This window comes from Impatiens glandulifera, chromosome 7, assembly GCF_907164915.1.
Source record: "Impatiens glandulifera chromosome 7, dImpGla2.1, whole genome shotgun sequence".
Taxonomy (NCBI): Eukaryota; Viridiplantae; Streptophyta; class Magnoliopsida; order Ericales; family Balsaminaceae; genus Impatiens; species Impatiens glandulifera.
This window is the reverse complement of record NC_061868.1, coordinates 12,613,497-12,636,268: the sequence shown is the minus strand read 5'-3', so window position 1 is coordinate 12,636,268 and position 22,772 is coordinate 12,613,497. Positions and strand designations below refer to the sequence as shown.

General features: G+C 31.6%; 1 protein-coding gene across 2 annotated transcripts; it reads left to right on the top strand.

Moving 5' to 3' along the window:
- Nucleotides 1–864: 864 nt before the first annotated feature.
- On the top strand, nucleotides 865–9,557 carry LOC124944435 (nuclear pore complex protein NUP133). Of its 2 annotated transcripts, none has more exons than XM_047484689.1 (8): nucleotides 865–1,201; nucleotides 2,183–2,307; nucleotides 2,387–4,150; nucleotides 4,688–5,397; nucleotides 6,810–6,962; nucleotides 7,808–8,135; nucleotides 8,212–8,279; nucleotides 8,772–9,557. In XM_047484689.1, exons 1-8 carry the CDS (start codon nucleotides 1,014–1,016, stop codon nucleotides 9,324–9,326), a joined length of 3,891 nt encoding a protein of 1,296 aa, XP_047340645.1. In that variant the 5' UTR covers nucleotides 865–1,013; the 3' UTR covers nucleotides 9,327–9,557. The 2 variants fall into 2 exon arrangements, with proteins under 2 accessions (XP_047340645.1, XP_047340644.1); XM_047484688.1 differs by having other exon boundaries at nucleotides 2,384–4,150.
- The last annotated feature ends 13,215 nt before the right edge of the window (nucleotides 9,558–22,772 follow it).

Here is a 22,772-nt window from a genome sequence, read left to right as displayed (position 1 = left end):
GTCGTCGAGGTAGGTGCGAGAGAGAGAGAACAGGAAGAGTCGTCGAGGCTTATTTGGGTTTTATAAGCCTTCAAATAAAACACAAGAAATATGAAATAAATTGTGACACGTGTCAGCGTGACGCAACTGCGTGACGCAACCAACATGAGAGCCCATCAACACCTGCATTCAACGAATTAAGGCGAATCAATGTCGTCTATAAACGAAATAAACACAAACATTCATCTATAAACGAAATAAACACAAAACATGGATCTATAAACGAAAATAGTGGAAATTTTATCTTTCGCCGTCGTCGTTCGCCGTTGGAGCTTCGCAGTTCGCCGTTGGAAGTTCTTCGCCGCTCTTCGCCGTTGAATATAGTGGAATGGTGTTCTTCAATGTGTTCTTCGCCGATGAAAAGAAGAGAAAGTCTTCTCCGCCATTAAGGTTTAGAGCGGAGAAGACCGAGAAGAGAGAGAAAATGAAGCAACAAATGAAAAAAAAATTTTTTATAGGGTTCCGGTTGCTAGACGCACTTGGAGTTGCGTCTCGCGAAATGGTATAATTGTCCAAAATATTATAAAATGTCAACAACGCTTTTTATTATAAAGAGGGTCAAAAACTCAAATAGCCCTATCTTTAAGACCATTTAGTGAAATTTGTGTTTTTGTGTGGTCTTGCCATAGGATATTAGACAAAGATAATAAAATGATAATTTAGTAAAGAAATATCTGAATTAAATTTTTTTATTACTAAAATTACAAATAACAAACTTGTGGCTTTCTCTAACTAATAAAATTACAACACGTGTTAAATTTATAAATGTTCACAAACAGCAGATTATTCCTCCGTGACCGCCCTTTTCCTCGCCCTAGTTCGCCGTCTCTTGGTAAGAAGTGATCTTTCTTACTTACTTCAATTTCAAAATTCTCCTTCCCCGCTTCCTTCATCTTCTCCCACGCCCCTTCAAATTCTTCTTGATTCTCTTAAACCCTAAATCTCGATCTCTCTGTAAACTCATTTAGTGTCCAATGTTTTCTCCTGCGATCAAGAAAACCAGTTTTAGTTCCCGGAAGGACCGTACTTTGGGCCATGCTTCTGATTTTCCTGTCACACCAGTGGCTGAGAACCGTCGGTTACTTCAGGATGGCTCTGTCCCTAATCGCCCTTCCACCGGCACTCCTGCTCCTTGGGCCTCTCGACTATCTGTACTTGCCAGGTAAACTTCTGTTAAGCTACATTTCAATTGATTAAGTAATTTCTGGGTACAATGTTCTCTGGTGGATGTACATTTATTTGATTGAGACAGTGAAGTCTTTAGACTTTGATTTTGTCTAGAGTTTATGGGTGCATATGAATCATGATTCTATAGATTACAAGATATATTATGAAGTTCAGCTATGTCCAAGAGCAATGCAGATATGGAAATAGTTGTAGTTTATACAGTTTCTTAGTTTCAACATGGATAATGATGGTATGATCATGATACTAAGGAAGTAAAAGCTGAATGGAGACTATGAACTTAAATAAGGAGGATTTAGCAGATGGGCATGATAGGGGTCAGTTGATGAACTTCAAAATTAAGTGTATGGTATCATGTGCATTGATGAGCCATTGAGCATCTCATGGGAATGATGAACCGTGTGCTCTGATAAAGGAAATGTAAAGCTAGGTAATATGAGAACTGCAGAGGTCTTCTGGAAACTGATGGCATACTGTTTAGAAATGTATCAGTGGAAACACGTGATGAGGTAGTTAAGAAATTTGTGATAACTTTAACAAATTATTGGAGATTGAACTAATCTCGTTGGTTTATAAGATTAATTTAGCTAAGGCGACTAACTAGGCCTAGATTTTGTATATCCGTGCATTTTTATTTCTTAAGCTCGTGTTATCCTAGGGCCAGTTTATTTTTTTTATGCCCAGAATATGCTTAATGATGTTGGTAGAAGGTTCTAGAATTAGTATCTTAACTTTTTACGGCTGTGTTTGTATCCAGTGTGATTACCTTCTATACATGACTATCATAACATCTGTGTGTTTATGTTTTATAATGAATTGTCCAGACTATGTATAAACTGTACAAATAATAATTAAAAGGAAAAAATAGATCAAATAGTCAATGACGAGGACAAAATGTATTATGATATTTATTACTAAATTTACCAGTTAGTATTCTTTTTCTCATCAACTCATGCAGGATCCCTCAAGTTAAGAAAAATGAGAACCGGGAGGGTTCAGATGAAATCAGACCCGTTTTTGTTGGAGAGTTTCCCCAAATAGTTCGTGATGAACAAGCTCTTTTACAGCAGAAACATGCTCCTGGTTTGTTTCTGTTTGTTTTCATTTGTCCGTCCCTCTTCTCTTACAGATGTACTTGATGAATTATTGCATATTCAAGCAGGTGAGTCGTGCATGGTGGGTGGAATGGAAAAGGGAACAAACCTAGCATGGATTATCTGTGGGGGAAGTCTCTTTCTCTGGAATTATATGTCACCTGCAGCTTCAGTTAGATGTGTAGTCCTCAATCTCCCCTCAAGCTTTGTGGATGACAGTAGCATGGATAGAAATGCTTCGAACAATTGGATACTTTCTGTTGTTAATTGGGATAACACACACCCTAATCAGGAAGACACTGCTCAACAAAACCCTTCTGCTGGTGTTGTCATGTGTAACAAGAGGACTCAGGCTATTATATATTGGCCCGAAATATATTCTGAAGAGGCCAACTCTCTTGTAACAAGCTGTGCATCTGTTGATGAGCTTGAGATAGCTTCCTCAAGCTGTTTAAATTCATTGATTGCATGTGCAGTCCCAAGAATGAGGCAGTCATGCATTGTCCTTGCTTGTGGGTCAAATGGTGAACTGTGGCAGTTTTGTTGTAGCCCCTCTCGTATAGAACGCAGAAAGATATACCACAATATTTTATCTTCCCAAGGTAGTGATAGTACTCAACATCAAAGGAGCAAGGGGTATCCAAGGTCATTGTTATGGCGTTTTCCATATGTTTCTGAGGAAACTGTTAAGCAGTTCTTTGTACTCACAGACCAGGAAATACAGTGTTTTGCTGTTAAATTTCTTGAAGAGATAACTATCTTGAAGCTATGGTCTCATGTATTTGTTGGTGCTGACAGTGATTCTGGTATCCAGAAGAATTTGGCTGGTCAGAAGAGGATTTGGCCCCTCGATATGCAGGTGGACAAGCATGGAAAAGTGATTACGATTTTGATTGCCACATTTTGCATGGATCGTCTAAGCAGTTCAAGCTACATAGAGTATTCACTTCTGACCATGCAATATAGGTCTGGATTAAATTCTTCCCCATTAAATATTGAACCAATACATGAAAGGGTTCTGGAGAAAAAAGCTCCAATACAAGTTGTAATCCCCAAAGCAAGAGTTGAAGACGAGGATTTCTTATTTTCCATGAAGTTGCGAGTGGGCGGAAAGCCCAGTGGATCTGTCATTATTCTATCTGGAGATGGAACTGCCACGGTTTCACATTACTGGGGAAATTCTACCCGACTTTACCAATTTGACCTACCTTATGATGCAGGAAAGGTCATGGATGCTTCAGTTTTGCCATCATTTGAGGACAGTGAAGGAGCGTGGGCCATTCTTACTGAAAAGGCCGGAGTTTGGGCTATTCCTGAGAAGGCTGTTTTACTTGGTGGAGTTGAACCTCCTGAGCGAAGTCTATCACGTAAAGGCAGCTCCAATGAAAGTTCTGCCCAGGAGGAGAGACGGAACTTATCTTTGGCTAGTAATATTGCTCCTAGGAGGGTGAATTCGGATGTATGGGAGGCTGGAGACAAACAAAGGGGATCTTTTGCAACAGTTGCACGCCGTACTGCTCAAGATGAAGAATCAGAAGCTTTATTGAACCATCTTTTCCACAATTTTCTCTTGTCAGGGCAGGTGGATGGCTCACTTGAAAAGCTTCGCAATGCTGGTGCATTTGAGCGGGATGGAGAAACAAATGTTTTTGCTCGGGTTAGTAAGTCAATTGTAGACACATTAGCTAAACATTGGACAACAACCAGAGGTGCTGAGATTGTGGCTTTAGCTGTTGTTTCTTCTCAACTAATGGAAAAGCAGCAAAAACATCAAAAGCTTCTTCAGTTTCTAGCCTTATCCAAGTGCCACGAGGAACTGTGTAGTAAACAAAGTATGATTTTTTCTCCTGCCATGTTTATGTGCTTTATCTTTTACATTTTTCTTGTGCCTTGATTTGGTTAGTAATGGTGTCATAGCCCATTATGTTGTCATTGGTCATATGAGGACTCTATGTTCTACACCTGAAACATAGAATTAGCCCCTAGGTATGTATGGGGGCGTCGATTATAATCCCCACTTGGGATCGCCTTTTGGGGTGACTGGATGACTTAGAGCTTGTTTAATGTTAGATTTTTTAAAAGAAAAAAAAAACTTGTTAGCTCCTAGGGTATGTATGGGGGCCCCTTTTCATTCTTTTAGGTCCATAAAAAGAGCTTTTGTGTTATTAATGCTATTCCCTGCCTTTTTCCCAATGATATAGCACACAAGGCATGCTCCATAGGAGTTTTTGTATAGTTCCAAGCTTGTTTATAATTCTTGTCGCATGTTGATCTGGTGTTCATCATTTAACTCCTTTTATCTAGACTATGTATCTCTCTTTCCAATGACTTTGTGGCCGTCACTTGCTAAGAGATGTTTATTTTGTCAGATCAATCTCTGTATACTATAATGGAGCATGGAGAAAAACTATCGGCAATGGTTCAGCTAAGAGCACTGCAAAATAGTATATCAAGTGTTGCCGTCCACCGCAATTCTAGTACAGAAAAGGAATTTTCTGGTTGTCTTTGGGATCTAATTCAGTTTGTTGGTGAGAGAGCCCGTCGAAATACTGTTCTTCTTATGGACCGGGATAATGCTGAAGTATTCTACAGTAAGGTTTCAGATCTTGAAGAACTATTTTATTGTTTAGACAAACAGTTGGAATATTTAATCAGCACAGACATACCGTTGCTGCTTCAAGTTCAAAGAGCTTGCGAAATATCTAAAGCCTGTGTGACTTTAGTCAACAACGCAATGCAGTACAAAAATGAGCATCATATGTGGTACCCTCCTGTTGAGGGTTTGACATCTTGGTATGGAAGACCTGTGGTAAGAAATGGCCTCTGGCGGATTGCTTCTTTCATGCTTCACTTGCTGAATCAGACTTCTCACCTGGATACATCTACAAAGTTAGAATTCTATTCTAATCTAAAAACGTTGGCTGAGGTTTCACTTGAGGCATATAGTGGTGCTATAACAGCTAAACTTGAGCGTGGAGAAGAACACAGAGGTATACTTGATGAGTACTGGAAAAGAAGAGATACCCTTCTTGAGTCACTTTATCAGCTAGTAAAAAGTTATAATGGAACCATCTCTCAGGTCAATCTTCTACCCCTCTTAATGTTTTACATGTTCTATATATGTAGGTGAAAAGTTTTTTTTGCTAATCATGTAAGTCTTCCCTTTTGCTGCTTTCACTTAGTTCATGTGGACTAGTTAAAGACCAGCTACTCTAAACAATCAGTTTTTTTAGTACACTTAGGGCGTGTTTGGTAGGAGGTACTAGTTGTATGGGGTATAAGATGTACAACGGTATAAATTAGTATAAGTTATTGTTGTTTGGTGTAGAGTAGTATAAAGGTTTATTATTTTATGTTTGGTAAGGAGTATATTAACGTAAAATAAGAAGTATTAGACTTAATTGCTCTTTATATTTATAGTTAATTTGTTTTTATTTTATCTTGATTTATGTTAATATTGTTTTTCAGTATTTTAACTTATGTTTATTTTTTTTTGTTATTAATTAATTAAAATGCAATATTTAATTATCTTTAAGCCATGTAATTATTTGTTTAGTTTCCTATTTTCTGTTAAATATTTAAATTTATGTAATTATAATATATAAGTAAATAGATTTAATTAATGTAATTAAATATATATTCTATCATTAATTTAATTTATATTCAAAATTATATAGTTAAAATAAATCACAAAACAAATAGGAAATTAGAATTGGGTTAACAGATTAAAATGGGGGTGGGGCTTATGGAATTAAAGGGAAGATGCAAATATTAAAATAAAAAGAATATCTTTAGCAAGAAAAATAATTAAAAGAACATGTTAGAATGGGAATAATTTGTTAAGGATTGCTAGTAAGTGGGGGTGGGCTACACAATTTTGTACCGTACAAATTGTAAAAGGCATATTATATTTTTCTATAACTGGAATATAATATTGTTATTCATATTTAATATTGCTTCATATGAATATATTCATGAATTAGGGAATATAATTTTAGCTTGTTTGGCTGACTTATCTTTTGAAACTTTTTTGGCCAGTCCGCATAGCCTGTGAAAAAATGTAACTACGTTCATGAAATTTGTTTATTATGTAGAATAAACAAAGCACTAAGAAATCATTGGCCTCATTTCATTTCATTTGTTTTTTTCCTTTTGCTCTGACTAAGCAAATAAGAAAATGCATAACTATTTGACATTCTTGATTGCATGCATTTCTTTAGTCACCATGAAGCTCTTCAATTTCTTTAAATGTTGAGAGAATTTAAGTTTAGTTTTCGTTTAACTCCTATGATGTGAGAATTTAAGTTTATCTTTTTTCAATTTTTAATGTACACTTGTATTACAAAAGAACATAATATATAATTATAGGCTAGTATGACTAAAATTTAAGATCACAAGAACATCTAAAACAATTTAAGTATAATATTCAAAGACCTATAAAACCAATTTATTATGATTCACATTTGTTAAGCCTTGTCTTGATCCTTGCAGGAACCAAGTGAAGCAACTGAAAATCAAGATGTAACTGTCTTCAGAAAATTGTCATCAGATTTATTAAGTATTGCTAAAAGGCATGAAGGATACAAAACCCTCTGGAACATGTGCTGTGACCTTGATGATACTGAGCTCCTAAGAAATCTCATGGTATCATTATGTTTCTCAACTCCTTAGAACTTCTTGATCAAGGTGTTTGATATGTATTTTCGCTTTGCCATGCTTGTCACAATTAATTTTATTATATATAGGGTTAGATTGATTCAGCTTATTCGCTCCAGCTTATCCACTAATTGCCTAGGTAAGTTTGATAGCATTCAGCTTATTCTATATCTCTCTAGTGGTATAGAGATAGGAAAAATAAGAGAAACACTCGCTAGGCCTGTTTGATTCACAACAACTTATTCATTCAAGTTACTGATTCGCATGGGGTCAGATGTCGTGCTAGCCTCTATGGAAAAAATCATGGTCTCAAAATGAAAATGATAGAGCTCACACCTCTACAATTAGTTTTTATTATGTTTATTTTGGGGTTAGATTGATTCAGCTCATTCGCTCCAGCTTTTTTCACTAATCGTTTAGGTAAGTTTGATAGGATTCAGCTTATTCACCAATCGCTCTAGTGGTATTGTTAGAAAAAAAAATTGCTTGACCTGTTTTGAGTGAACTTATTTGCTTAAGCTATTGTAGCAGTTTATTTGCAATCGCGACTTATTTGCGAAGAATAAGCCGAATCAAACTAGCACTTAATTATTGTGGTACAAGGGGGTAGCTGCATAGGGATGTTGTGCTAGCTAGTCTCCTCTATGGAAAAAATCATGGTCTAAAAAAGAAATATTAGCATTATAGTTATATTATAGGATTAGTGGATTTACTGGATTACCCTGATATATATATATATGTTACTTACGTCAAGGTTTTGATTATGGAATGAATGGAATTATGAGATGAAAGGTTCTTTGTTGTAAGTCTCTCTTTTGTTCAAATTTGTGCAGCATGAAAGCATGGGACCGAAAGGAGGTTTTAGTTACTTTGTGTTTAAACAATTGTACGAAGGAAAACTGTATTCCAAGCTTTTAAGACTTGGGGAAGAATTTCAGGAAGAGCTGACTATATTTCTGAAGCAACACAAAGACCTCCTTTGGCTTCATCAAGTATTCCTCCATCAAGTTTCCCCGGCTTCTGAAACCCTTCATGAATTAGCTCTTTCCCAAGATGATACATCTGCAGATGATGACATGGCAGATTCTTCTACATATACGGGTTTGGCTCTGAATGAGAGAAAACGGCTCTTGAATCTCTCAAAAATAGCTGCAGTTGCAGGTATTTATTTTCTTTGTTGTTAGAATCATGTTTCTCTTGATTTCAATATCACCAAGAATAATATTTTACTTTTTAGGACAAAATGCTGAGTCTGACGCCAAGCTTAAGCGCATAGAAGCTGATTTGAAGATCATGAAATTACAGGTATGTTAATAATAATCGCTTTAAATGACCATGGAGATTCCAAATTTTACAGGTCAATATTTTTACGCCGAAGATGAATACTTTCTTGAAGCATCAGGAAAAAAAAACACTAGATGGCTAGGAGGATGTTGATTTTAAATATTTGTTTTTAAATCTTGTTTCATTTAAAAAGTGGTTTATTTGGGCCTTGTTCAGTTTGAAACCATCCAAATCATAGATTCCTTAGTCTATTGTATCATGCAATATTTCAAACCACTAAGGCAAAGACTTTTCTTGGCAAATGAATAATAAAATTGATGCTTCCTTTAAAAAAAATGTAAGTAAATAGATGAAACATGAAATGGAGGATTAAAAGAGTTAAATTAACGACCCGACTGGAAATAGTAGTTGCTATCTTCCTCCCTCGAGAATAAACTCTGGTTTTCAAGACTTGCGGAAGTATATTTTGCTATATATTATTAAGCAAATTTCATATTGTTTTAAATTTTGCAGGAAGACATCTTGAATCTTCTCCCAGAGAACGACGAAGAGAGGCAAAAAATTGGCAACAACCTTCTATCTCCACTGGATCTTATAGAGTTATGCATAAAGAGCAGCAACCAAATCCGAGAGCTGTCAATTCTTGCTTTCGACGTATTTGCCTGGACGAGTTCCTCCTTCCTTAGCCACAACAGAACCCTTTTAGTCGAGTGCTGGAGGAATGCAATCGAGCAAGACGATTGGCTGAAACTATACCAAGCCTCGGTTCTAGAAGGGTGGAGCGACGAACACACTTTGCAAGTCCTTAGAGAAACCGTTCTGTTTCTGGCATCGTCTAGGTTTTATGGACCCGAAGCCAAAACATTTGAAGGCGGATTTTACGAGACACTTCCTTTAAGAAGAACAGCATCGATGCAAGAAAATAATAATAATACGGTTGAAGATATTCTGATGACACATAAAGACTTCCCCGAAGCTGGAAAGTTGATGGTCATGGCAGTTATGCTTGGAACCAAGAGTGATGATGATCGGGTCGGTGAAGAAGAGTTTACGAGTCCGATGGAATGAATGAAATATGGGTGAAGAAGAGTTAATGAGTCCGATGGAATGAATGAATATTGTTTGATGATTTAGACTCATTTGTTGTTCATTTTCTTATATTTTGTTGGCATTCGCCTTGAGCTAGTGTTTTATCTTCGACCGGCCCCTCTTTTTGTGTTGTCAGCTTGGTTTGGTTCGGTTCATACATTATACATACCTTATGTAGTTAAAAATCTGGAGTTAAAATATTAAAATTTTTACCATTCTAGATTAAAGTAAAACAAGCCAACTAATATATCATTTTAATTTTGTAAAATTGAAGGATTTATATTTTAAACATTAAAAATAAAAAATTATTTATACTTTTAACCATTAGATAGATGAACCTTCTTTTTATTTTATTTTTTATTTGCTAAACATATCCATTCTTCTCTTCACACCATGAAGTATCTAAGAAGAATGAGCCCGCCCGAAATGACAATTTTATTTATTGTAATATGAACAAAGATACATAAATCCTTTATTATATCTCATAAAAAATATATTACAAAGCCATAAATTAAATATCTAACCTCATCTATTATACATATGTTATTCTATTCATTATTCAATGCCATAATAGTGTGAGAATTTAAAATTTTCCTATCTTAAATAAATCGGTTAACGATTCTGATTTTAGATAAATTCTTAAACTTTTACGATATAAAATTATGATTTTACAATTACAAAATTTTAAATTATTTTGATTTTATGATTTTATGAGAAATGAGGTGAATTAAATTAATTGATCTAATTGATTTTATATTACAACTTTTTAAAATTGATCAAGGGAACAAAGAGGGGCTCGATGTTCATGGATGTCTTGATTGGGGAAGACACATCAAACCACTAGTGGATACTAGAGCTACCCACAACTTGCGTGAAGGAGTAGCTAAGACGTTGTGTCTTCGCATCAACCCAACGAGAGGGACGGTCAAGTCTGTGAATACAACAGCCAAGCCGGTGGCCGGGGAGGCTAGGAGATTGTACACCAGGATCAGAGACTAGAAGGGAATAGTCTTGTTTACGTTATTCCCTATGGATGACTACAATATAGTGTTGGGACTACAATGTTTCGATCAGGTACATGTTTGTATAATGCCTTATTCTGATTCCTTATTCATTTTGGATCACGAGAATACTAGTGTGATACCAACAAGAAAAGAATAAGAGAGAATGAGAATGCTCTCGGCAATGCGGTTTATCCAAGGTCGCAAATGTGGGAAAGAGACATTTGACACTTGTTCTAGGATGGATGATGGGAACCGGTCCAATTGAAAAAAGGAAGTACCCGAGGAAGTTCAGATAGAGTGTGTGGAGGCCTTCGAGGGGCTCAAGCCCAAAGACACCACACAACCATCAAATCCACAAAGTTTGGCCACATGATACGTTGGTCAAAGTCAGTCCACCTTCACTCTCGCCAAATCTTTAGGAGAGGAATCAAATTTTGCTCAGGCATCTTTGGAAGAAGACACTAAGAAGATGAAGAAATGTGCAGATCTGAAGAGAATCACTTGTGCCAATTTAGACAGAAGATAAAAGAGTACGGTACAAGGTCGAATCGAAGACGGCCACGACTTAGGTGGGGAAGAATGTTATGGCCGATTAGTGTCACGGTTCATTTAAGGGGATGTCGATGTTCATTGAAGTCTTGACCTCACAGTGCGCTAATCTCCCTAGTCCAAGGAAGGCATAATCGTCTAAGTAAGCCCACTACAAGGAATATTCTAGAAGCATTGAAGAAGAGATGTCATAGAGTAATTAATGTACTAGTTGGGTAGTAGGCCCATTAATGAGGTAGTGGGAGAATATAATTAATGGGGTAGTTGGACATTATATCATTAATATGGTAATTGGTTAGTATAGTAAATGTAGTAGTTGTAATTAGCCCTATAAAAACCTCAAATGTATTACTTTGTAAACACCAAGTATTCAATCAATACAATTCTTATTCTCAAGCTTTTCTCTCTCTCTAAGTTTTTTTGTATTGTCTAAACATATTACTAGTTAGAATCTGAGTTGATCTAGCCTAATACTACACAGGTCGAATTTCAGCCCGTGACACTATCTTTAAATATTTTTTAAATATGTAAAAGATGAGTACGTGAAATCTTTTATAGATTGTGAAATCTTTTATAGATTGTGAGATCTTTTCTAGATTGTGAAATCTTTTCTAGATTGTGAGAATCTACCTCCTAACCATTTAAAAATGATATATTTGACATTTTATTTTCAAAATCTACTATTTTTCTTCACTTTAAATAGATCCCTCATCCTTATACATATACTCATTATATTCATAGATAAACAAAACCTTAAAAAAAAAGTTAACATATTATTATCATAATTTAACATGGACAGATTGATATTTGTTGTATTGTTGTTAGCTTTTCTCATTTTGGGTAAGTTTATTATTTCTATACTAAGATTTTAGTGAAAGATCATAATAAAATTTAAAATAAAATAAATTTAGTTTGTTGTTTGTACAGAGGATAATAGTGGAGTATGGTTAGTTAAGGCGAAGATTTGCAAATTCTTGAGCGGAAGCTTTCGCGGTGCATGTTTCTCGGACAAAAATTGTAAGAATACTTGCATTAAAGAAGGCTACATTAAGGGAGAATGTGCTAGTTTTCTTTTACTCAAATGTACTTGTTACAAGGATTGCTAGTCACTTGCACAATTCCACCAACCACCTCTTATATATAATTATAATAATTTAAGAGAAAATTAAATTCTAAAAAATATATATATCATTATTATTCTTTTTCTTATTTATTTTGAGATTAATGTGAAAGTTCTGATTTTTCATTAACATATAAATTTAAATTCACAAGTTATATAACACAATAACTAAGAAAATATAAATGTTTTTTCATGATATATATTTTTTAAAACACCAAGATAGGCCAATGGTAAAAGTCGGCTACAAAATTAAAATCTCATGATATCGATTCCATTTGTAAACATTTTAAGTTATAGCGTGGTCATGACTAGGGGTGAGCAAGGTGGTTTAATTCGAAATCCAATCCAATCCGAATCCTAAATACTAATTTAGATTAGATATTTCGAATTGGACTGAGATCGGATCGGATTGAGATCGAATTGAATTAAATCGGATTGGATTAGGATTATCCAAATTATCCAAACTATCTAAATAAAAATATATATTTTAATTAATTTTCTTTAAATTAAATTTAATCTCAATATAATATATATTTTACTTATCATCACTTAACAACAATATTTTTTATTATTATTATTATTTTTTTTATTTTATTCAGATTCAAATTTAATAATAATAAAAAATTCGAAGTTAAAATTTTTTTTAAAAAAAAGTTGTTGACTAATTTCAAGCTGATATATATAAATATTTTTTAGTTTGGATTATCCAAACTATTTTCAATTCAATCCGTATCCGATCCGTATTAATTAGTAAAATGGTTTGAATTACGGATTGAATAAACTTAGTTTGGATTTAATACGGATCGGACAAAACGAATTGATTTTACTCATTTGCTCACCCCTAGTCATGACTGTGGGGGAATGATACCTATTTATTTTTCATTTGATAAAAAACTATTGTTTATTAGAAAAAAATGGTTAATTTTATTATTATTTAAAAATTTATCAAAATATACATATTTTATCATCCCGATATATTTATTAATTGCTAGTTTAATTGATAGTCCATCAATACTTTTTGTTCTTATTTACCATTTACTTAAATAAAGATTTATGTAATTTTTACCAAGAAAAATGATATATTAAAGCTCAATTTGAGACCACAAGTTCTTCAGTGGTTATTTTTATATGAAAATATTCATATCACTTGATTGATTAAAAGATTTGGATATATATATATATATATATATATATATATATATATATATATATATATATATATATATATATATATATATATATATATATATATATATAAAATATGATGCTTAATTTTAAAGTATCTAGATTATCAGGTCGAGAGTTGTGTGGTTAATTTGAATATATATGTGAGAGTAAATAGATATTTTAGTCGGATTGTGGATTGACCAGCACAGAAACTTAAAACGGTCAAAAATAAAATTAAAATTGCTATATTTATGTTTTGAATTGCAACATAACTAAACAAATACAATCCTTTAACCAACTAGGCTAATAAAACTTTATATTTCAAATTCAACATCAAATTTGATGAATGGAGGATATTTTAATAATATAAGTTCAAATTTTAAACTAACTATTATATATATATATATATATATATATATATATATATATATATATATATATATATATATATATATAAAATGATACTTAATGTCAAAGTGTCTAGATTGTCGGGTCGAGACATGTGGTTAATTTGGATATATATGTGAGAGTAAATAAATAATTGAGTCGGATTGTGGGTGACCCGTCCATAAGTTTAAAATGGTTAAAAATAAAAATAAAAATATTATATGTATGTTTCGAACTTTCAACCTAATAAAACAAGTACATCCCTTTAACCAAATGTGACTGAGATTTGATTTACCGATAAATAATAAGCCGATATCAATTGAAAGTGGTTAAAAAATATGAATCAAATATTTGATTCACTAAAGCGTGAGGTCATTATGCTAAATGTTAAAACATATTAATCAAATATTTAATTGACCAAAGTGAAAGTGTAAAGTCACGAGATGAGATGTTTATTCGGAAAAAATATGTGAAGAGATATATGAGAAGATAAGTTGTTTTACCGAAGTGAATAAAATGTGTAATGAGAGTATTTTTTTTTATTATTTTAATATATTATTCGTGATTTATTAAGAATTTTAAACATTAAATACATATTATTATTATTTTTTTTATTAAAATTATTTTATTTACATTTTTATTCATTTGCATCGCACGAAAATCTTCCTAGTATCTACAAGATTTACCCTCTTAAATCAATAATTAGTTTATTTCTTCTAATTAATTTATATTTATTTCTCCTTTCCTAAAATAATAATTAATTTATTTTTATTTTTCTCTCTATCATTATATATATATATATATATATATATATATATATATATATATATATATATATATATATATATATATATATATATATATATATATATATATATATATATATATATATAATGATGCTTAATTTCAAAGTGTACGGATAGTCAAGTCGAGAGCCAGTGTTAATTTGAATATATATATATGAGAGTAAATAGATACTTGGGGTCCGATAATGGGTTGACCCGCCCATAAACTTATAATGATTAAAAATAAAATAAAAAATGTTATATGTATAATTTCGAACTTGGAATCTAACAAATAAGTAAAACTCTCTTACCAACTAGACTAATAAAATTTTATATTTTAAATTCAACACCAAATTTGATGAACGCGAGACATTTTAACAATTTAACTAACTAATATATATATATATAATGATGCTTAATTTTAAAGTGTCTGGATTGCCGAGTCGAGAGTTGTGATTAATTTAGATATATATGTGAGAGTAAATTGTTACTTAAGTTGGATTATTAGTTGATCCGCCTATAAACCTAAAATGGTTAAAAATAAAATTAAAAATGATATATGTATGCTTCGAATTTGTAACCTAATAAAATAAATACAACCATTTAACCAACTAGGCTAATAAGACAACCACTAAATTTAAATTCAACACTAAATTTAAATTCAACACTAAATTTGAAGAACGCGGGACATTTTAACAATATAAATTCAATTTTAACTAACTAATCTCTCTCTCTATATAATGATGCTTAATTTCAAAGTGTTCGGATTGTCGGTTCGAGAGATGTGATTAATTTGAATATATATATATATATATATATATATATATATATGTGAGAGTAAATGAATATTTAGGTTGATCCGCCCATAAACTTAAAATGGTTAATAATAAAATTAAAAATGCTATATACATGTTTCGAATTTGCAACCTAATAAAACAAGTATAACCCTTTAACCAAGTATGCTAATAACACTTTATATTTTAAATTCAACACCAAATTTGATTAATGCGAGACATTTAAAAATATATGTTAAACTTTTTAATTAACTAATATATATATATATATATATATATATATATATATATATATATATATATATATATATATATATATATATATATATAATGATGCTTAATTTCAAAGTGTCCGGATTGTCGGGTTCGAGAGTTGTGATTAATTTGGATATATATTGATATGATCGGTGCTAACAATAGAGACTGGGGTCTGGCTATTGATAAAAACTTATGACAAACGATTCGATTTTAACTCTGTCAAACTTATGAAAAACTTATGAAAAACTTATGACAAACGATTCGATTAATGCGAGACATTTTTAACCGATGCGAAGTCCACCTGTAAGTTGTTGTGACCAAGAGTTATGGGTTTCTTTTTAGCCATTTGAGAATAGATGAAGATGATTAACACGATTTTTTAGAGAGAAGTTATAGAAAAACTAGGGTTCTTAAGAAACTTGTGAGCGTAAAATCTTCAAACACATGCATGATGTCCTTAAAAATGGAATCCGAAAAGTCAAATGTCTTAACTGTTACTTTTGACAAAGAGGGCCCACAAATTAATGTTAGACACCTTTTCCCAAAGGTAGTCATCATTAACTAGGTTTAAACCAATGATAATTTAATATTTAAGGGTATATTAATCATTTTCCTTGACATTGAAAGACACACGTCTTCAAGTCATTAATAAATGTCTACTTTAGTGTTCGAGCGGGAAAATTAGATGACCGTGCATGAGGACAGTTGTCTTCAATTTGTCCGAAGATGACGCGTCTAACTGTACATGTAGTTAGACATGTTATTTGCTTATACATTCTGGCATATAAGTTGAATTGACGTCTATTAGACGCAGATGTCTAATCATGTTTGTCTTATAGATGTCTAAGCGTCTATTAGATGTAGACGTCTAATTACACATTGACAACACGTACTAGATGTGTGTCTGGTTAGACGTTAGCGTCTAACTATGCTAGTCTTATAAACGTCTAAACGCCTATTAGACTTCGACGTCTAACCGTGTAGGTTTTAAACCAAAATAATCCAACTCAGAAGCACAGACTATGTAAACAAATATATGTTTAAGTACTTACTTTTCTTTTAGACGTCTTCGTCTAATAGACCGATTAAAGTTTTCATCTGCGTGCATCTGTTTAAACATTGTAAACATTTATTTTCCCCCTTCAATTTATGCATATTTACAAAATAAATAAATAAATGTTTTGAGGTCCTCAAGACCAAAAATATTTTTATGAAAGAAACACTAAGTTTATGGAAATGGCAAATGTGTTACTTGTTGATCTTCTGGAGCATGTTCTCAAAAGAGTGTGCTCCCTGTTTCCTCCATGCAGCTACCTTGTATCACCTACACAAAAATTCATTTACATCTATTGGTACCCACATTCATTTGGATCCTCGATCAATTAGTCCCTTAGGGATCCATATTTGAGTTATCTTGATGAATTTCCCTTTTTGTGTTGTGATTAATGCATATGATTTAGGCTTAGTAGACGTCTTCCTACTAGTAGCTGATCCCATAACCTTAGAGGATGATTTTCTTTTAAAACTCCTTGACTTCTTATTAGGTTTTGGTTTACCAGACTTGCTGGCTGCTTCTAACCTATGTTTCAGCCAGCTAACAGTTGGCGGAACATAGATTATTTCATCCTTTAAAATTTTATCCACACAGCTTGGATCAGTTCCAGTATCAGTTAAACTCTCTTTGACAAAGATTATTGGCTTAAGCTTGTTAGTTGCTGAGTTTAACTTCTTATAGGACTTGTCTGAGTCATCGCTATCAAATCTTAGACCGGATTTGCATCCAGCATGCCTCAACTGACTAATCTGATATTTGAAAGCTTCTCTAGACCTTGTCCAAGAACTGACAATATAGGTTAAATGTTGGTTTTTAGAAGAATGAGTTTGAATCTTTTCCTTGAGCGTCTCATTCTCAGATGAAAGCTCATTCATGTTTTCAAAAACTTTTGGCTCGAAGGTTTGAGAAAAAACAGATACATCATTTTCAGATTTTGAACTTGTTTCATTTTGAGATTCTGATAGTTTTTTGTACACCGAGACCTTGTCAATTAGTGCAGCCACTAATTCATCTCGTGAAAAATTTTCAGAAGAGAAATCAGATACCTCAGATTCCTCTAAATCTTCCTCTTCTCTTGTTATGAAGCAAGCAACCTCTTCATCAACATTTTCGCTAGATGATGAATAGTCTAAGTCGCTTTGTATCCACTTGTCATTGCTGTCAGCCGCCATGAGGGCCTTCAACTCGTTTTCGTTGTCTTTCTTCTTCTCATCACGTTTCGATTTTCTGCACTCTAATTTGTAATGACCTAAAATACCATAGTTAAAGAATTTAACGCTAGCCTTATATTTAGATTTATCATCATTGGTATTATTAGAGGAGCTTGAATTATAATTGCTCTTCTTCTTCATGAATTTTCCGAATTTCTTCATGAGAAGAGCCATTACGTCGTTGCTGAGAAGTTGTCTTTACTTCAGTGGCAACTGGTGACTCCTCGACAGTCACCAAAGGCTTGGTTATGATGGCGGATGTGGGGTGCTCCTCTTCATTCCTAGAGTTCAACTCGAACTCATAATCTTTCAGATCAACAAGAAAGTCGAAGAGCTCCATCTTATTGAGGTCTTTGGACTCCCTCATCTCCATAATCTTGATGTCCCATTCCTTTGGTAAACCTCGAATGACCTTTATAGTAATCTCTCTGTTGGTGTAGGTCTTAACTAAAATGGATAGGGTGGTGACAATCTGGACAAATCTTGCATCAAACTCAGTCATCGTCTCTCCATGACGCATCTTAAAGTTATCAAACTACTGGGTGGAAACTGTAATCTTGTTCTCTTTGGTTTGCTCGTTGCCTTCACAGAGTTGAGTGTATGTCCTAAATTTCTTTGGAAGACTCGCAAGATATGATGTAGTTGAACATGTTGTCGTCAAGGGATCTGTATAAGATGTCCATGACCAAGTTTTCGAGGTTGTTCTTTCTCTTATCTTCACTTGTCCATTCAGATTGGTCTTTCTAAATCTTGATAGGTCCTTCGGTAACAACACTCCATATTACATCGTGTAAGGAAGCAAGATGAGCATGAACTCTCTTCTTCTAGAACATGTAGTTTTTTTTCGAAAACATGGGGATCTTGGAGGAGCTAACATCTTTCGACATGATTCAGGTTCTTTGGAGGCTTGAGAATAGAAAACGTGGCCCTGATACCAATTAATATGATCAGTGCTAACAATACAGACTTGGGTCTGGCTATTGATAACAACTTATGACAAACGATTCGATTTTAACTTTGTTAGAAGTTAAAATACGTTTCTATTCTTTAGAAATCCTTAGAACTCTTGAAACAGTTTCAAGTGTAGAAGTGTTAGTCGGATTTGAAGCTTTGAACCAATGAAAGATGAATGACAGAAAGTAAAGAACACAAGGAGTTGTTTATGGATGTTCAGAGCAAACCCTCCTACGTCACCCATTCTTCCACAACTGGAAGGATTTCACTAAACTCTTTGAATCAAATACAGTTTACTGAACTAGCTAACACTCTGTTAAACAGAATAACCTCTGTTCAACTTACAATATTATGAAAAATATTTTCACAGTTAGACAGTGTTTTGATTCTTTCTCTCTTGAGCTTGAATGTTGTAAGAAAATTAGTAAGGCAAGAGTAAGCTTGTAAATTTTGTCACCCAATGATTCATCCATTGTCCTTGAGCATCTATTTGTAGTAGAAGGACACAAACAGTCGAATCTTCTTAATGGACACGTGGTAAGCGTCCTTGGAAAGGCCGCCCATAGGACAAGAGTACAACAGAATTTGAGCAAATTGATCGTAGCCGTGTTCCATTAGACCACCAAGTCTAATGGAGTTAGACTGCAATGTCTAACTGAGCATCCCTTTAGACTTGTCTGAAGGAGTTAGACGTCAACGTCTAACAATGTTTCCCATTAGACTACTACGTCTAATGGAGTTAAAATTCAACGTCTAACTACGTATTTGTTAGACTGCAACGTCTAACTACATATCACTTCAGACCTGTCTGAAAGAGTTAAACGCCAACGTCTAACTATGTTTCCCATTAGACTACCACGTCTAATGGAGTTAGACCTCAACGTCTAACTACGTAGCTGTTAGACTGCAATGTCTAACTACGTATCCAATTAGACTACCATGTCTAATGGAGTTAGAACTCAACGTCTAACTACATATCTGTTAGACTGCAACGTGTAACTACGTATCACTTCAGACTTGTCTGAAGACGCCAACGTGTAACTACGTTACCCATTAGACTACCACGTCTAATGGAGTTAGACCTCAACGTCTAACTTCGCAACACGTCTAATTAGCCCGCTTAGACCACGTCTAAGTTTACAAAATCTGATGCACATGCACAAAAACAATTAGACAACTTAGCTTAATTCATATTTAAACATCATCAAAATTCAGTTGTTTAATATTTCATAATTTTCGTTTATTTCTAAGTTAATTAACTCTTCACTTAATTTTTCTCAACAATTTCTTCTAAATTAATTAATTGTTTACTTAATTTTTCCCAACATATATATGAGAGTAAATGGATACTTAAGAATTTTAAACATTAAATACATAATATATTATTATTATTATTTTATTATTTTTTATCGAACGAGAATTTTAAACATTAAATACACATTAAATACATATTATGTATCGAACGAGAATTTTTTAATCATAAGATTATGTATTTACAACAAAATAGTATATAAAAGGTTCGTCCACGAAAATATTAAATAATAATACATTTATGTCTTGAAGGGTTCGTTAATCCTGTGAACCCAGTACCAACAATTATGAGTACTTTTAAAACAACATTTTCTTTCGAGCTTTTCAAATATATATATATATATATTATATTAACTTTCATTTTTTATACAAATAAATTATTTTATAAATAATATAAAATATTTATATATATATATATATATATATATATAAAGTAAGATTTTGTATAAATTATTAAACACACTTATAAAAAATCATTAATAATAAAAAAAAAATTCTCTTTTAATTTTTATTTCTTATATATATATATATAAAAGGTTTAGGGTTATATATATAATATATATATATATATATATATATATATATATATATATATATATAACAAAATTAATTAAGATACATTAATTATTATTATTATTATTAATTTTATATAAATATATTGTATCTTTCATTAAATAAATATATATATATATATATATATATATATATATATATATATATAACAAAATTAATTAAGATAAATTTATTATTATTATTATTTTATATTATTAATTTTATATAAATATATTGTATCTCTCATTTTAATATATATATATATATATATATATATATATATATATATATATATATATATATATATATATATATATATATATATATATATATATATATATATATATCATTATTAATTTTATAAAAATATATTTTATTTTTTTATCATAAATATTTATAAATTTTAATATTATATATAATTTTTATAAAATATATAATTTTAATTATTAAAAAATAATATATATATATATATATATATATAAATAAATAAGAGAGGATGTTTAATTCTAATTTTGAATTAGAGATTTAAATTAATTTGGTTGGTCGGGTTTTATAATAAATTTGACATCTTCATATTATATATGAATAAGTTATGCATAGTATTTTCTTTAATTAATTATTTTTATTTATTATATATATATTATGAAACTTAAAAAATTGCCTATCTTTATTTATTATATATATTATGAAACTTAAAAATTAGCATATGATAAGTCGTTTCTATATTTAATTTAATTTTATATTTTTTTAATAAATAATTTTATATATACATATATATCAACAATTTTATCTGTATTAACTATTTTAAAATTTATATAATTATAGTATATATTTAACTTAATAATTCGTCATATATTCAAATAAAAATAAAATAATGATTTTATTATTTGTCGTCCTTTTATATTAATATATATATTTTTTAATTCTCTCTGTATTTATTAGATACACTTAGGGATGGATCGTTACAATATACTTTAATTTTTTATCAATACCTTATACTTTATACCTTATCGAGAGTTTTTTAATTCATACATTTATCTTACCTTAATTTCGGTACGGTATCGATATTATACTTTTAATACTTAAAAAAACATATTAACTTAAATAAAAACAAAAAACTAATTTAATATTATTAATACATAAATGTTATACAAAATTAAAAATTAAATATATTTATCATATAATATATATATATATATTTTTTAAAATCTAACATATTCTTATAAATTATCAAATGTTAAAAATTAAATTTAGTTACAAAAATTGGAGTTTACAAAAATAAACATAAATATAATTTTCAAATTATTCTAAAGTAGAGGCGAGAGAGTGAAATTCAGAACGGTCTTTAATCATATTTATATCTGTTTTTTTTTTATATATAAATTGATAATACAATTTATGTTAGATAATAATAAAAATGATACTTTCGGTGTCGTGTTTGTATTATTGCACCTACGGTCCAACCAATTGGAAGTGAGATAAACTTGGTAATATATTTCACTCCATTAGATATATTTTAATGAAAAATAATATTTTATAGTAAAATAAAATTATTTTTATATCTGATAAAATATATGCCTAGAGATTTCATATATTGAATACTATTAAAATGCAATTATATTTTGAATTAATTTTCAAAAATTATGTTTATGTAATTAAATTAATATTTGAATTTAATTATTTCCTTATAAGTATTATGTTAGAAAAATTAAGATAGTTAATTTATTAAAAAAAAATTAACTACCTAAAGAACTTAATCAATCCTTAACCATATGTGTAGGAACAACTTCAACCGAATCGGCTAAACACATCAACAAGATCGGCCAAACCGAAATGCTCAACTTGATCTATTCTCTCGGTTAAACAAAATCAGCTCAAACACATTCGAAGTTAAACCAGATCGGCTCAAATTCAGACCCGACTAGAGGTGCTAACCGAAAATGTTCGGCTGGTTCAACGCATTGAAGATCTTAAAGCCAACGGAAAGATTATTCAAAGTTATGAATAATCTGAAGATGACGTAATGAATATATCTTGAGAATATGCAAAAGAAGGTTCTGAGATAACGCATGCGGCAATCTAATGATTGCATATTTTATCCAAATTCATAAGTAACCTTCACGGTGCAAGCGGCCGCCCCATGCATGGCTGCCATGTGTACAAAAGGCAAAACATACACACTACCTTCTCTGACCGGCTCAGCTACCTATGAACAACCAACTCAGGAGAGAGAAATATGACCGATGTCATATTTCCCATATAAAAAGAAGCCAAGGCAT